General features: G+C 46.0%; 1 protein-coding gene across 2 annotated transcripts in view; it reads left to right on the top strand.

Moving 5' to 3' along the window:
- LOC307011276 (H-2 class II histocompatibility antigen, A-D alpha chain-like) overlaps positions 1 to 16506 on the top strand; it is a 67214-nt gene extending 50708 nt beyond the window's left edge. The window contains exons 1-4 of one of the 2 annotated variants that reach the window (XM_079636743.1): positions 10557 to 10644; positions 14312 to 14557; positions 14938 to 15222; positions 15343 to 16506. In XM_079636743.1, the coding sequence (XP_079492869.1) occupies positions 10587 to 10644; positions 14312 to 14557; positions 14938 to 15222; positions 15343 to 15464 (711 nt within the window). In that variant the 5' untranslated portion in view covers positions 10557 to 10586 and the 3' untranslated portion in view covers positions 15465 to 16506. Of the gene's footprint in view, positions 1 to 10556; positions 10645 to 14311; positions 14558 to 14937; positions 15223 to 15342 lie in introns of those variants that run through there. The other variant, XM_079636744.1, reaches the window with a different exon arrangement.
- Positions 16507 to 17720: the final 1214 nt, after the last annotated feature.

Genomic DNA, 17720 nt, shown 5'->3' on the forward strand with positions numbered 1-17720 from the left:
CTATTTAAAGGTTCTGGGGCTCCCGTTCATGGTGCAGAAGCCCGCGCTGCGGCTTCTTCTGCCCGTGATGAGATCCTGATGTTTGAACTATCTGCTTCTGAGGGAGTGGGTGTGTTCAGCATCGAGGCGGATGAACGTGAATTAGATTTGCCAGCTCACGTTCTCCATTGTTCAGGTCCGCGACTCAGATCGTGGGGTTCATAAATAAAATAAATAATAAAATATGAATTTTGCTGATGAGAGTGAGACTGCTGCGGCACTTTCTCATTCTTTATTTGAATGGTTCTAAGCCCATGATTCGGCTTCTTCTGCCCGTGACAAGCACCCGATGTTTAAAATAAAAAATCTGCAACATCGAGGCTTAATAGCGTGTTGTGATCCGTGCTGTGGCCAGATGAAAAATCAACTGGCCACATGTTAGACAAGAAGCGCTTAATAAATAACTAAGAAAGGATATGAGCACTTCCTGCAGCAACAATCACAACATCAGCGTCAGAGCTTACCATTTGTATTTATTTATTTATTTTTCCTGACTTGCATAATGAGTTATCTAAGTCATGGGATAAACCCCACTCCTTCCTCTAGAGCCCCCCCCCCCCCCCAGGGAGTTTAGCAATCTCGCTCTTTTGATCAGAAGGATGACCTGAGGGCCGTCCTTCAGGCAAGAGGGCTTCAGGAAAGATGTTCTACCTGAAATAAAAATTAGACCTTTTCCCTCCCACCCAACCCGTTCTAGAGCAACTGAGGTTGTTCTCACAGCGGAGCCCTCAGGAAAACTATGTGGTTGCCCGCCGTCCAGGACGCTTTGGGCCACATTACACATTAGTTTCCAGCGAACGCATACCGTTGTGTTAGCTCCAAAAAGCTTGAAAAAGGGCATTGACTATGGTTACAAAATCGGTCTCGACTAATCCTTGCCGGTCATCTGCTTCAGAGGGTCGAGAACACGTATAAGCAGGATTGGGTGATGGAACAAAAAGTATACCCTTTTTTCTGGTCAGAGAGGCCATATGATGGGTTCCTCCTCCAGACAGGGAGTCCGGATTTCTCAGCCGGTATTTTATAGTTCCAAAGAAGGATGGAGGGTTCCTGCCGATTTTAGATCTGAGTCACTTAAATCGTTCTCTGAGGAGCTTCAGGTTCAAGATGCTCATCATGAATCAAATCAGGTCCGAGGACTGGTTTATCACGATAGGTCTAAAAGACGCATACTTCCGTGCTCCATACTTCCAATACACAGGAGGTTCCTGAGGTTCGGAAGGTTCGAAGCGTACCAAATTCAGGTTCCTCCGTTTGGCCTAGCACTCTCCCATCGCAAAAGCTCCAAGTGTATGGATGCAGCTCTGGTCCTACTGAGGCTTCAGGCCATCCTTACACTTAATTTAATCGACGACTGGCCCATTCTGGCTCAGTCTCGAGCAATGGCAGTTCGGCATCGAGATTTCGTCCTTGGCCGTATTCCGAGCTTGGGGGTGAGACTCAACACGAAGAAAAGTGTGTTGGTACCAGCTCAGAAAACTAAGTTTCTGGGCGTGGTATGGAACTCGGATACGATGTGGGCACATATGTCTCCCGCGTGTATCGAGTCCATCCGGGCCATGGCGTCCGGGATAAAGCTAGGCCAGGCCATCACTGTAAAGCAATTTCAAAGACTGCTGGGCCTCATGGCAGCTGTGTCCAACATAATACCTTTTGGACCTTCTACACATGAGGCCCCTTCAGTGGTGGCTGATAGCCAAGGGGAATCCGTTCCGAACAATCAGGGTTACGCGCCGATGCCTTCGTTTCACTAATTAATATGGAAGAAACCTTGGTTCATGTCCCAAGGGCCAGTGTTAGCAGCGTCATGTCGCCCGGAAAACCGTTTCGACAGGCGCCTCCCTTCACTGGCTTGGGCGCGGTCATGAATGGCCGCTTTGCCAGGGGTCTGTGGCAGAACCATCAACATTTTTGGCATATATTTTGCCTAGAGATGTTGGCTGTGTTCAGGGCTCTGAGGAGCTTCCTCCCAGACATCAATTTATCTGAACCGACAAGGGGGACTCAGATCGCGCCCTCTATCCAGACTGGCGCATCAGATTAATCTATGGTCCCAGGGGAAATTATTATCTATTAGAGAAATATATATCCCGAGGGTTCAGAATCAGGGAGCAGACATCCTGTCGAGGCAGGGGCCGTTTCTCTGCAGGTCTCTTCCCGTGCACACTTAAGTGTGTGTGTCGACACTTTTATGCATCTGGTTATCCCGTCACGTTACGTCACGACGCAACACCAATCAGGATTGGATTAGTTTCATTCATACTTCAGGAGCGTCCCCAAAGGGCGGCAGTGGCTCAGTGGTTCATGTAGATTGTCTACAAACCGGAAGGTTGGTGGTTCAATTCCCGGTTCCACCTGACCAAGTATCGAGGTGTCCTTGAGCAAGACACCTAACCCCCACTGCTCCCGACGAGCTGGATCGCCTTGCATGGCTGACACCGCCGTCGGTGTATGAATGAGTGAGTGAATAGGTGAATGTGAGGCAATATTGTAAAGCGCTTTGGTGGCCATTGGGTCTGTGAAAGCACTATATAAATGCAGTCCATTTACCATACTGTTGTTTAACAACATACTAATTATTCAGCTGACAAAACATCTTTCTAACAAAAAAAAAAAGTTAAATATACATAAAGACCATTAAAACAGTTTTGAGAGTTCTGATTTTTGAAAATTACACATGATCTAGGATCTTTATATAGTGAAGGCCATTGTAAAGACTAAGTCTATCCCTCACAGCCTCATTTTCATTCACAAGAAAATCCATATGACATTTATTACTTTGCAGCTTTGATTGTCATGGTAGATGAGCAGTCTTGTGTGATTGAAGTCTTGCGACTGAAACATGATTAGAATTCTGTTTTAATGAGTGTGTCTTCCATAGGCTATATGACCAGTTTTATTTTTTAATAAATAAAAAATGAACATCTCACTTTAATTTTAGAATGAGTTCACTCATACTGTGTCTCTTTATATATAAAACAAGCTTTTGAATTGAGCATCTGAATCATTAAATATGGTTTAAAATGTATTAAAATATACATTTCCCAGAATATTTGTGTCACTGTTAAGGACTTTTATATTCTATTTTGTTTATCTTAGTTCCTGTTTCTCTGCTCCATTCGGTTACTGATTATCTTTTCGTTTGTTTCTGTTGTTTCGTATAATTATCAACTGTCAGTCATTATGTTCGTCTTGTATTTAAAGTCGGCACGAAATCAAAATTGACCCTATTTACTTTGTTAGCGGATATTACTAGTCTTGTGGTGAACAATTCATCCGTGCAAGTTAATACACGAAAAAAAAAAATGTTTGCCGAAGTTATCGTTAATCAAAGTTTGAAAAGTTACTTCCGGGTCTGGAATGGTTCTTTTTCTGATGACATAGGCTTGACGGCTTAGGTTGGTTAATCGCTTAACCACTCCCCTCAAACCGTTACTCTGCTATGGGCGAGAGATGGAGAGGAGGAGTACTAAAGTAAAACCCTGCCCTCTGTTCAATATTCCCTTTCACTCGGAAATGCGTCACAACACTTGAGAAAAGTCGTTTGCAACTTCCGGTTCACGCGGACTGTAAACTCCCTGTTATGTCAAGTACCTTGTCGGTTCTCGTATGTGCTCAGTGGTTTGTGATTTTCTCCTATGTTTCTCTGAGGTTTAAATAAATACTATAGAGTTCATATTCCGCCTCTTAGTGTGTGCAGACCAGACCGTTACAATTTGATGAACAGGCATTATAAAAGTATTTACAGTTGTGGGAAACAATTCATGTTCCCTTTCGTCCAGGGAACTCCGACGTACGTCGGGTTCCCCTGACGAATTGGGATCACGCTAGGGAGCCTATTACCTTCGAGAAACTAAACAAACAGCCAATGAACATTGGCATGCAACATTTGCATTCCGCGGACCCGCCCGTCAGCGCGGGTATAAAAGCCGGAAGTAAACATTACATCATCGCCTTTCGCTTCGGAGCCTCAGTTATACTGTGCCTACCTAAGCCTTTTGGAGAAACAACAGCTTACCTGGAGAGCAGAATCGCCGGTGTGATAGCGCGGTGCAGCGATCTTCGCCTTCAAAGCAGCAAAGGGTTGCAGTTTCCCCCGTCTGTCTGCTGCGGTGGTCCCTCGGCGCTTCGGCGCGTTCTCTCTCTCTCTCTCTCTCTTGTTTTTCTCTCTCTCTTTTCTTTCTAAAAGAGCTGGCGGGTGTTTCGCGTCCTTTTCAGGATGTCGACTCACCCGTGCGTTTCTGGATGCGGTAGACTTCTCCCTCCGGATGACGGCCATCAACACTGTCTCGCATGTTTGGGCTTAAAGCATGCTGAGGCAGCGTTGTTGGATGAGTCATGCTCTCTCTGTGGGAGCATGGCCATCGCGACGCTCCGCTCGAGACTGAGATCCCTGAAATATGGGGGAGTCCCTTCGGATAATGCCCGGTCTAGTTCGTCTGTCGGCTCAGTTCGACAGGCGGCTACTTCGGTCATTCCCGTTGGTGAGCGTATGAGGGTTACAGTGCGGAATGACTCGTGTGGTGAAATATCTTCGCGAGCTTCCCACTCCTCTAGTAGCTCGCTGCCAGCGGCGCTTCCGGCGGAACTTCCGGGGCCGTCCCGCACGGTTCCGGTTGTTTCCTTTGGAGCGCCCCCGGAGGACCAGATGTCTATCGCGGCATCGGAAGGGGAGCAATCATCTTCGGGTGACGAGTCAGCGGGTCTACCCCCTTCGGGTGTGGTGGCTGCAGCTGACGCTGATCCTGAGGTGGTTGCTATGCTCGAAAGGGCGGCCGCGAATGTGGGACTCGAGTGGAACCCTTCGCCCGGGCCCTCGCATTCGCGGCTTGATGATTGGCCTGCTGCGGTACGTGCGGATGCCCCGCGTACCGCTCCAGTGCCCTTCTTCCCTGAAGTGCATGAGGAGTTGAGGAAGTCCTGGTCGGCGCCTCTGGCGTACCGGCGGGGGCCTCCTCGCCCCTCCCTCTTCACCACCCTTGACAGCGGGGCGGCGCACGGGTACGAGGGAATCCCCACAGTGGAGCGGTCTATCGCGATGCAGCTGTGTCCGAAGACCGCTTCCACCTGGCGGGGTGCCCCTTCACTCCCCTCCCGCGCCTGTAGGTTCTCCTCGGGTCTAACCGGGGAGGCCTATAAGGCGTGTGGAGACGCCGCCTCCGCTCTGCATGCCATGGCTCTGCTTCAGGTCCACCAGGCCAAAGCACTCCATGACCTGCAGGGGGGTGGTCCCGACCCAGCCTTGCTGCAGGAGCTGCGTGCGGCGACCAACTTCGCTCTACGGGCGACGGAGGTTACCGCACGTTCGCTAGGTCGGGCGATGTCCACGCTTGTGGTCCAGGAGCGCCACCTGTGGCTTACCCTTGCGGATATGCGGGAAGTCGAGAGGAACAAACTTCTCGACTTCCCCGTGTCCCATGGGGGCCTCTTCGGCGAGGCGGTGGATAACTTAGCCCAAGAGTTTTCCGCCGCCCAGAAGCAGTCGGAAGCTATGCGGCATGTCCTGCACAGGAGGAAAGCCGCTGCTGGCCCAACTCCTGTTGCTGCACAGCCTCCGGCCGCTCGTCGCCGAGGTCGTCCTCCGGCGGCCGCTCCCCCTCCAGGCCAGCAGTCTCAGCCTGGGGGACGGAGGTCGGGCCGTAAGAGGGCGGCCCAGCCCGCTCCGACGCCACCTGCACCTTCCAGGAAGAAGAGAGGTGGACGTCGTTCCTGATGCGGGCGACCTGGAACTGGATGCTGCTGCTCTTCGGGAGGCGGTCCCGATTCGCCTCCTTCCCCCGGGGGAGGGCTGGGTGGAGAATCCTTTGTTTGTAATTTGTGTTCCGCAACTGACACAGTCAGTGGTACCCACTTCCTCAATAAAAGAGCAGTTTCCGTATCCTTTTCCAGGTCATCCACGGCCGAGACTGTCGGGCACGCAGTCTCCCCCGTGCGAGAGGGTCGCAGCGGCGGCGCGTGTCGTCTCAGTGCGACACGGCCCCCGCTCCCCTCTCCCCAGCCTGCGGGTAGCGGCCTCGCGGAACCCTCCGCCTCGCCCCGGCCTACGGCTGGCCACGGAGGCGCAGAGACGGGGTTGCGAGGAGTCAGGGCCTCGTTCCTCGTCTCTCCCCCTCCCCTCGCCACGGGGCAGCCCGCAGCAGAGGGTACACGAAGAACCCTCTCTGCCGTCTGCCCCCCGGAGTGGACAGGTGGGTGTCAGTACCTGCGCCCAGACCCCGCTCTTGGTCGCCATGTCGTCGCTGGAGCCGGGTCCCTGTCCCCCGCTCTGCTGCCCCTGTCCTGCGGAAAGAGATCGATGTCCTGCTGGCGAAGGACGCGATCGAGCCGGTCCCTCTTGCCGAGATGAGGTCCGGGTTTTACAGCCCCTACTTCATTGTACCCAAGAAAAGCGGTGGGTTACGACCAATCCTGGACCTGCGTTCCTTGAATCGGGCCCTGCACAAACTCCCTTTCAAGATGCTCACGCAGAAGCGCATTTTCGAATGCATCCGTCCCCGGGATTGGTTTGCAGCAATCGACCTGAAGGACGCTTACTTTCACGTCTCGATACTTCCTCGACACAGACCGTTTCTGCGGTTTGCGTTCGAGGGTCGAGCGTATCAGTACAGAGTCCTGCCCTTCGGGCTGGCCCTGTCCCCCCGTGTCTTCACGAAAGTCGCGGAGGCGGCCATTGCTCCCATGAGAGAGCAAGGCGTTCGCATCCTCAATTACCTCGACGACTGGCTCATTATAGCTCACTCTCGGGAGGTTCTGTGCGAACACAGGGACATGGTGCTCCGGCATCTCAGTCAGTTGGGTCTTCAGGTCAACTGGGACAAGAGCAAACTCTGCCCCACGCAGAGGATCTCTTATCTCGGTATGGAGCTGGACTCGGTCGCCCAGACTGCGCGCCTCACAGAGGAGCGCGTCCAGTCAGTGCTCACCTGCCTCAGGTCTTTTCGAGGCAGGACAGCGGTTCCACTGAAACAATTTCAGAGGCTCCTGGGGCATATGGCGGCCGCAGCGGCAATTACACCGCTCGGCCTGTTACATATGAGACCGCTACAGCGCTGGCTTCACGATCGAGTCCCCAGGTGGGCGTGGCAGAGTGGCTCGTTCCGGGTCCAAGTGACCCCGCACTGCCGCCAAACCTTCTCCCCGTGGTCGGACCCTGCGTTCCTTCGGGCTGGAGTGCCCCTGATCCAGGTTTCCAGGCATGCTGTGGTTTTCACAGATGCCTCGGCCACGGGGTGGGGGGCCACGTACAAAGGGCATGCAGTCTCGGGTCTGTGGACGGGGCCCCAGCTGCATTGGCACATCAACTGCCTGAAGTTGCAAGCAGTACGTCTAGCTCTGTGTCGCCTCGTAGGGGTTCTCAGACACAAGCACGTACTGGTCCGTACGGACAACACTGCGACCGTTGCGTACATCAACCGTCAAGGTGGTCTACGCTCCCGTCGTATGTCGCGACTCGCCTCCCACCTCCTCCTATGGAGTCAGAAGCATCTGAGGTCGCTTCATGCCGCTTACGTGCCGGGGGCTCTCAACCGTGTGGCCGACAGCTTTCACGGTTCACCCCCCTGCCCGGAGAATGGCGACTCCATCCCCAGGCGGTCCAGCTGATTTGGAGTGTCTTCGGAGCGGCACAGGTCGACCTGTTCGCCTCTCCGGACACGACCCATTGCCAGTGGTTTTACTCCCTGTCCGAGGGGACCCTCGGCACGGACGCCCTGGCTCACAGCTGGCCCCGGGGCCTACGCAAATATGCGTTCCCCCCAGTGAGCCTTCTTGCGCAGACTCTGTGCAAGGTCAGGGAGGAAGAGCAGCAGGTCTTGCTAGTGGCGCCGTACTGGCCCACCAGGACTTGGTTCCCAGAACTCATGCTCCTCTCGACAGCCCCTCCTTGGCCAATTCCTCTGAGGAAGGATCTACTTTCTCAGAGACGGGGCACTCTACGGCACCCGCGTCCAGACCTCTGGAAACTCCATGTCTGGTCCCTGGACGGGACGCGGAGGTTCTGAGTGGGCTGCCACAGGCAGTGGTAGACACTATCGCTTCCGCTAGAGCCCCCTCTACGAGGCGCCTCTATGCGTTGAAGTGGAACCTGTTCGTCGCTTGGTGCTCCTCCCGTCAGGAGGACCCCCGAACTTGCCCGATCGGCGTTGTGCTTTCTTTCCTGCAAGATGGGTTGGAGCGTAGGCTGTCCCCTTCAACCCTCAAAGTGTATGTCGCTGCCATTGCAGCGCATCACGATGCAGTTGACGATAAGTCGGTGGGAAAGCACGACCTGGTCATCAGATTCCTGAAGGGTGCTAGGAGGTTAAACCCTCCTCGCCCTGTACACTCTGTACCCCCTTGGGACTTGACTCTGGTACTGAGAGCTCTCCAGAGTCCTCCCTTTGAGCAGTAGAGCTTGATATCCTGTCTATTAAGACAGCGCTCCTGTTAGCATTGGCTTTTTTTAAAAGGGTCGGGGATCTGCAAGCATTTTCGGTCGACGAATCGTGCCTAAAGTTCGGGCCGGGCCTGTCCCACGTAACACTGAGACCCCGCCCCGGATATGTGCCCAAGGTTCCTACCACTCCGTTTAGAGATCAGGTAGTGAACCTGCAAGCGCTGCCCCAGGAGGAGGCAGACCCAGCTAGCTTTTCTCTGTCCCGTCCGCTCCTTGCGGTGTTACGTTGACAGAACGCAAAGCTTCAGGACCTCAGACCAGCTCCTTGTCTGTTACGGAGGCTGGCAGAAGGGGAAGGCCGTCTCCAAGCAGAGGTTAGCCCACTGGATAGTGGATGCCATCACCCGAGCCTATGAGGCTCAGGGTGAGCCTTGTCCCCCCAGGTTGCGCGCTCACTCAACTAGAGGTGTTGCCGCTTCCTGGGCGTTGGCTCAAGGCGCCTCGCTGACAGACATTTGTAGAGCTGGGGGCTGGGCGACACCTAACACGTTTGCTAGGTTCTATAACCTCCGTGTGGAACCGGTTTCCTCCCGGGTTCTGGCTTCGTCCAGTGGGTCGAGGGAATAGGTTGTGTCGGCTTGCTGCGCCACTCTGTAATCAGATAAGTGCGTCTCTTCCGCTCCGCTGGCCCCTAAGTGGTAACCTCGTTGAGCTCCTCCATCACCCCCCCGGCGCCCGGCGTAGCGGACCGCCCGGCGCCAGGTTTGCTCCTCTAGCAAGAGTCGTAGCAGACTGGGTGTTCAGTGGCCTTGTGTACCGGTTTTTGCCACGTGCAGTCCAGCCGTGTCTTCCCCGACGGACTCGCGCCGTCGTCCTTGTTGTATGCCCTCCCAATTCCAATGGTTGGGACCATCTCAGGGACTCCATATGTTCACTATGTGAATTCATGTGAGTATTCCAGGCCAGTTCAGGCATCCTGGTTTTCCGTAGTGTGCCTCCCCCCCCGGGGGTTGAGGCACGCTTCCCAGTGTTATCCGATGTCCTCTGTGTGGGTCTTGCGGAACAGCAGTGGATTCCTAGCAGCCCCCGAAATTTATTGAAACTGCTGTAGGGCGGCTTAGCTGGGCACTGGAAGGGGCCAGCACCATGGCGTTTTATTAGGGATCCCAATTCGTCAGGGGAACCCGACGTACGTCGGAGTTCCCTGGACGAAAGGGAACGTCTCGGTTACGTATGTAACCCTCGTTCCCTGAGTACAGGGAACGGAGACGTACGTCCCTTTGCCATGTGGCTGCACCTTCGCAGGGGTCCGTTACTTCGGCTCCTCAGCGAAAAGCGATGATGCAATGTTTACTTCCGGCTTTTATACCCGCGCTGACGGGCGGGTCCGCGGAATGCAAATGTTGCATGCCAATGTTCATTGGCTGTTTGTTTAGTTTCTGGAAGGTAATAGGCTCCCTAGCGTGATCCCAATTCGTCAGGGGAACCCGACGTACGTCTCCGTTCCCTGTACTCAGGGAACGAGGGTTACATACGTAACCGAGACGTTTTTCTTAGTGTGCTTAAGGTGTGTATCTTGAGAAAACAACTCATTTAACAGGTTTTATTTAAGTTAAAATTTTTTTATTTAATCTGACTATATTAACCTGACAAATTAGTTTACAATAGAAGTAATTGTAATGTGTTAGGTCAAGAAACAACAGATCCCTGAAATAACATATAATGCTGGTTACTATTTTGACTCCGGCCAAACAGCGACTGCGTATTAAATGGATATGCTTTAAAATGGTTCAAAATTCATATTAAATCTGGCATGCAAAAATAACCCAATATCTTAACACAGAACTGAGTGAGTTACTCACCAACAATAAAAAAATGACAATATTTAAGGGTCAGTCCAAAGCTCATTACTCTATTTAGTAGTAAAAAAACAAAAAATAAACCAGTTTGTCACTGCAGTTTTGTATTTACACTTGCAGACTGAAGGAATAATGTTAGAGCAAGCTGTCTGACAGGTGAAAGAGGAAAACCTTTTATTCCTCCTAGATACAGTCATGTCACTCTGTAGGTCAAACTCTGAGTGGATGATGCAAAAGCCTTTTCAGAGGAAATACCTGATTTTTCCTCTCTGTTAAATATTCCTCTGACGTTTGTTCGACTCTCGTCTATCAAGATGGAGCTGTACATAACCATTCTCACGCTTGCTGTTGTTATTTCAACCGATGCTGAATGTAAGTTAAAGTTTTTTAATCAGGAAGTGGTAAAATGACAAAACTGATCATGTGTAACACCATTAGTCATTCATTCAAAACCTGCTTGTGTTTTTCTTAAGGGTTTTAAGTATTTCCTTTCACACAACCATTGTTTGAAAAAATATGATTATGTAAATTTGGTTTGTAAAAAAAATTAATCACTTTGGCACTATTCTCCATAAGTAACAAGTAATGTTCAAAACTCCTGGAATCTCTTGGTAACTTGGTGATTTCATGAGACCATTTGATTCATTTTTTAAATCACCCTTAGTGGTGCTAAGACATGTTATAGTACTCCATCATTGTGTCATCATAAAGCACAATGAACACTTAAAAATCAGCAATGATTAGAATGTCTATGCAATATGTTATCAGAAGTTGTAGTCAATGAAGACATGGCAAGACAAGTTTCTGTTAGATTTGAGAGTACACTGTAAAAAAAATTGCTGCGATTATTTAGCACAACTTAAAATCCAACATTGTTTCAACTTTAAAAAGTATGTGTTCAAGCTTGACTTGAAATATTAAGTTTAGTTAACTTTAGTTTAGTTTGGTTAAGTTGGATATTTAAGTTATCTCAACAAATTTTAACTAATCGCAGCCACATTTTTTACAGTGTAGAATCGACCCAGTTGCAGGTAATGATCTCTAAACCATTAATAGCCTACAGTTATCTAAACACATCATAATTATTGTAGAATGTTCTTGTATTTTTCAATGTTCTTGTATTCAAGAAATTACATATATATCTGATCCAAGTTTCTTGCTTTTAAAATATTAACAGACAACTAATGTAAAGCCATATTCTGAAATGTAAGGATGTGTACATGATTCCAGTCAGGATCGGCTAAAGATTTATTGAACTTATACACTGAATAGTTGAAGTTACGGCTTACAATCAAACACTATATCTGCGTAGGTTTTGTTTCCAACAAATTAATTCTATGACCTTCCAATGGTTTTGGAAAATTGATGGATAGACCTTAAAGTCATAACTTTGAGAATATAGCATTGGAAGAACATTCTGATAGGTAGCATATATTATAAGGTTACTCTCCATAAAAACACAAGCAGGTGATTTTCAATTTTAAAGCAAACCGCAGTGACATAAAAAAAAAAAAAAAAGCATGTATAATGCCAAATTCAACCCAATGTCCATAATGAAACAGTACCGGCCAGCATCACACAGCATGTACTGGGGTTTTTGAGAGGATAATAAATGAAAAATACTTTACAGTATTTTATAAAAAAATAACTAAATAAAACAGTTAATTGAGACTATAAAGCTGGCTTGAGAAAGCCTGACCAGAAAGTGTGATAAGTTTGAAGGTTTTTAGTTTAAAGAAGTTTGAAGTTTATAGTAGTTTTAAAGCTTAAAGTTATAGGGCCCTATTTTAACGATCTGAAACGCAAGTATCAAACGCGAAACGCAAGTAACTTTGTGGGCGGATCTCGGGCGCTGTTGCTAATATACTGGCGGGATAAATGACTCTTGCGCTCAATGCAAATCTAAAATGGTTTGGTCTGAAGTAGCGTCATTATTCATAGGTGTGGTTTAGGCGTAGCGTGCAATAAACCAATCAGAGCGTCCTCTCACATTCCCTTTAAGAGCAGGCGCGCTTGTTCCATGGCGGATTGCTATAATAACGGCGGATTTTCCAGGCCAGGAGCTGTTTACGTTCTCGTCAGGGCCGTAAAAGACAGAGAAGTGACATTGTATGGGGATGGGAGAAACCCACCCAAATTAAACAGGCGTATAATAATTTGGGAATGTGTAACCTAGATTTTTTTTTCCACATCTTCATGGACACAACAATGATTTCCCTCGTGTGTTAATATTTTTCCTTGTAATAATGTATGATTTGCAAAAATGAAAACTGCTGCGTTTGTGTAGATGTGAGAATCGGTGAGAGTCGGTGTACAAAGTATTGCGCTGGGTGCAAGATAGGGCCCATAATGTTTTGAAGGCAATTTAGATAGATGCTGCTATGAGGTTTCTAAGGTACTCTGGTGGCTATTAGGTGCTTGCTAGGGTACACAGAGTGGTTGCTATGGTGTTGCTAGGATACTCTGGGTGGTTGTTATGGTACTCAGAGTCAAGTCAAATCACCTTTATTTCTATAGTGCTTTTTACAATACAGATTGTTTCAAAGCAGCTTTACAGTGATAACAGAAAAATAATGCAAACAAAGTTTGTTTCTAGAAGAAAATCGCCTCATAGTGCAGCTTAAGTAAGTTCAGTGATGGTTGTTGTTGTTTTTTGTAAAAAAGTTATTAATTTAGTTCATTTATATACATAGCCGCTCTTGGAAAAAATGTGATGTCATTCAGCTCAGTTCAGTTCTCATATAATGGTGGCAATGTTTAATATTAAATGTCCCAAACTATGCAAGCCAAAAGCCAAACCTAGCAAACACATTTACGTTGTGGCAACGTCTCTGGCACGTTGCATTTCTGCTATGGTAACGTCGCTGTCTACGTGCTCGTAACATTGTAACAACGTAGAATTGTGTAAGACGTGTCAGGGCTGTAGCAATGTTGTTACGCGACATTCAGCAACTGAGAGACGACGTTCTGACAATTTTTATGCTGCTAGATATGCCTATAGATATCCCCCATCTAGCATTTTGTTAGATAATTATATACTTTTTAAATATTGTTTATCCTTATTATTATTTAATGGGCCTATCAGTAAATTAGCCAAAATATAATCAACACCTGCAAACACTTTGAAGAGTAAAAATGACAGAAGGTTTCGTTAATTCAACTTTATTAAAACTGCATATGGTAATCAAATTGCACTTCCAAAAGTTCCAAAAAATAAAAAAAAAACGAAATAAACGAATATACAAATTTATTTTAAGTATAATAAATAAAACATAAAAAGATCAGAACATTTAATGAACAAAACCGGGTTCTGTGTGGCAGACAGTAGTCGAAAGCCGGCTGATAAAGGTCGGTAACCGGGGAAACATCCACAAATCCAGAGGAGCAAAGAAACTATAATAAGACTAAATAGCGGACAAATCAAATGAAAAACTAAAACAGTGCGAGCGAGGCTACATTAGTCACATTAAATTAAAGTTGTAGGTTGTGTTTGATGATAGCTGAGGCTAAATTAAACGCAATACTCACGTATCCTTGCTCGATGATGAATGAGAACAAAATGAGCCCAACAGGTGGTTGGAATTTAAAAAGCTGATTTTCCCGCTTCAGGGCAGTGACGAGTATGTTGTCCAGTGGTTGTCCAGACACCCTAGGCACAACCTTAAGTAATGGCCCTGAACGGTGGTTTAATGTCAAACCTTTTGGCCAATGTTGTTAAAACGTTGTTAAAAGGTCGGGTAGGTTGCCAATTATTGCATTGCTAGCATGTTTCAGACATTATGCTAGTTGATAGATTTAATCAAATTCATACCTTTCGCAAAATGCGAACCCCTCGCACACAAACAAAGTGATGTTTTGGAATTAGGAGGCTTGGGATGAGATGCGTTAAAAAATTAGTCCAAAGATTGTTTTAAAGACAAAAACCTTACAAATGTCTTGAAATAAAACATCAACAATCGATAGTTGATCGATTAATTGATAGTCATAGCTATTTCATGTGTATAACAATATTGACTTTATTATGGTCATTCTATTTCAGTATTACATGAATATTTTGGAATTCATGGATGCTCTGAGACCGATGGAGAGGATATGCATGGAATTGATGGAGAGGAAATGTGGCATGCCGACTATAATCAGAAGAGAGGAGTAGTAACAATACCTGATTTTGGAAATCCTCTTGGATTTCCTGATTTTTATGAAACAAGTGTTGTTGAAATGAAAGGATGCAAAAGTGATGTAGCCTTTTTGACTAACATTTTCAAGAGCCCACCACCAGAAATGGGTAAGGCATGAAAATGTGCTATCTTACATTTCTGAATGAACATCAATACTGCATATGTACATACAGGGATATGTTAACTCTTTATAAAGGGGATCATTACTAATTAATATCCCATCTTCACCAATGCATTAAAAGTCAGTGGTAGGCAGTTATAACAACATAACAATTTAACTCTCGTTATGAATAATGCTACTTTTAACCTTATTTTATTCAAAACCAAAATTATGATTTACGCTATGATGCATGTGAACTTTTTATCTATCTGGAAAAAAGAAATTAAATTATAATTACATATATGCATCCAGTATAATCAAGTTTTGCCTCAAAAGTTTACAGTGATATAATTGTTTGAATTAATAATAAAAAAAAATTGTTTCTAGATGCACCACAAACATCCATCTATCCAAGGGATGATGTACAACTAGGTGTTCAGAACACCCTTATCTGTCATGTGACCAGCTTCTATCCTCCATCTATCAGCATCTCATGGACTATTAATAATGTTAATGTGACAGAGGGCATGAGTTTAAGCCAGTTCCGCCCAAGGGCAGATGGTACCTTCAGCATCTTCTCTACTTTTATGGTTACACCTAATGAAGGAGACATTTACAGCTGCACTGTGAACCACATAGCTCTTCAGGGTCAACCTCAGACCAAAACATGGGGTGAGTGTCATTATCAAATCAAAGGAATGGATATTAGATTTCAGTGCAGCTTAATAAAATAAATGTGTTCTGTTAATATTTCACACTGCCTCCAAAATCCTATATGTTTGTTTTTTTCAGATGTTGAAGTTGCTCTCCCAAGTGTTGGTCCAGCTGTTTTCTGTGGAGTGGGTCTAGCTCTTGGACTGCTGGGAGTCGCTGCTGGAACTTTCTTCCTGATTAAAGGGAACAACTGCAACTGACTTGGAAGCAAAGTGACAACATCTCTTATTGGAACTGGCCAATTACACAACTATGCTTTTGAATGAGTGGATTACAGAATCCACTGCTACTTCAATAAATATCCTTTGAGTTGTTGTTAATCAATTTATTAATCAATAATTATCCTTCTAAATATAAATTATTGTAATGACTTCTTCAAGCCTATGATATTTAAGTAGTAAAATAATCACTGGAACATGTTATCTATCTTTGTTTTTTAAGAGAAGCACCCAACACATGTTAAATCATATTACTTTTCTAGCTGACCATGGGTAGCCTATAGGTCACTGGGGTAACTCTCTACGTGACCAATTCACAGTTAAAGCATTTATTTTACTTTTCATCTTCAATCACCAGAGAATGATAACGAATATTGTCTGTACTTACTGAGAAACGTGTATGTTTTGGTAAAGTTTTCTGATCAGAGCTAGAGCTCGACCAACTCCAACCTTGAAGAATCTGTGTATCTGTGTGTGTGTGTGATTTAGTAGCCTTTGTTACAGGACCTGCTGTTTGTGAGGTGATAAATTGGCACCCAGGATGACTATAACTGCAGCCTAGACACTCTAGAGATCCTGGATGGCATCACTCCAGAGAGCCTAGAGATCCTGGATGGCATCAAGATAATAAATGGAGATATGCTACTGACTAACAACCCATATGTAGAATTTTTCTAAATTTATCAATGCCTTAACCAATTAGAATCATTCAACCTGAAATAATGGTGTAGTGACCTGTGTTAGAGTATAATTGCTGTTGTATTAAATGTGGCACACAGAGCGGTCTACAAACTTCTTGCTGAGTGCTGAGGCTGACTTCTGCTGATGAAACGGCAAAATATTCTTCAGCAAAATTATTCTACAATTGATTGCATCTCTGACTCCTGGTTTTTATTGATGATATATTGTCCTCGGTTCTTATCTGTAAATTCCCCTACACTATATCGTACACTTGTGTGTCATTCTCATGTCAGATATCATTGTTGATGTTGAAGGTATAAATAAATGCATAAATTTGGATTCAATATGTTCTAGCATTATATTGACCCTAAAATACTTAAAGGGGGGGGGGGGGGGGGTACAATGGTGTTTCATGTATTCAGAGTTGTTTACAGTGTTAAAGAGATGGATTCTCATGCTAATAATGGCCAAAGTTTGAAAAGTTATTTTGAACGAATAACAGAGAATTTCTGTGCTGAAAATCATACTTCCGGGTTGCAACAACGTTTCGGCTGTTTTTTTTTCTATCGTAGATCTAATGACGTAGCCCAGAGTGGAACTCCTTATATGAGCATTGCTCTCGGAAAAGCGCGTTCACGCACACGTCGACCAGAGGAGAGAAAGACCGCGCTCATCGACGCGCTACTACCGGAAACCATCATCAGCAGCGCTAAATAGGAATGGTTGATGTCAAGAATGTCTCCAAAAAAGTGTGTTTTGGGATGTGAGGGAAAGTTTACCTTGTTCAGCTTCCCAAAGAACCCAGTGTTACTGGAACAGTGGATGCAGTTTGTATTTCCGGGACAGCAAAGGAGTGTGGCAAGTGCGGTTTTGTGTTCTGGTCATTTCAGTGACGAATGTTTTATTAACAAGGCCCAGGTCGTCGTTGGATTTGCAAACCGGTTGCAATTAAAACCTGGCGCGGTCCCAGTGATAAAACACCCCATTCATGTAAGTACAACGGTATCAGATTTATTTCTTGTGCTGGAAATCCCCGCTTGACTCTATAGCTCCGCCCACGCCCAGAATCAAGGACCTCGGCTTTTTCTGGATAGAATCGGAAAGCTGTATTTTTAGTTTAGAAATATGATGAAACTAAATACTTTTTGGAAATATGAAGGACGCACTATTACTCTATAGGTACTCAAGATTAACATGAGATTGACTGAAACTAAGTATTTTACCCCCCCTTTAAAAGCATGATCAACTTTTCTTGCTATAACACCAGACATACTTTTATTAACCCTTGTGTGTTCATATTTTTGTTATTCAGCCAGTGTCCGTGGGTCTGGTTGACCCGCTGCATTTTTAAGTTTTTTAATTCAACACAATCAAACAATTTTATGTTAAAATACTCAACAGATGTTTACTTCATTCCAATAAAAAGCAATATAAACCGCATATATGGTTAATATTTTCACTTTACCTTTTTTAGATCACAGTTAAGAATTAAAGTGCTACTCGTTTTTTGTTTGTTTTTGAATGAAATGTAATTAAAAAAAAAAGAAAATCAATTAT

Source organism: Phoxinus phoxinus (assembly GCF_949152265.1).
Source record: "Phoxinus phoxinus genome assembly, chromosome: 15".
NCBI lineage: Eukaryota > Metazoa > Chordata > Actinopteri > Cypriniformes > Leuciscidae > Phoxinus > Phoxinus phoxinus.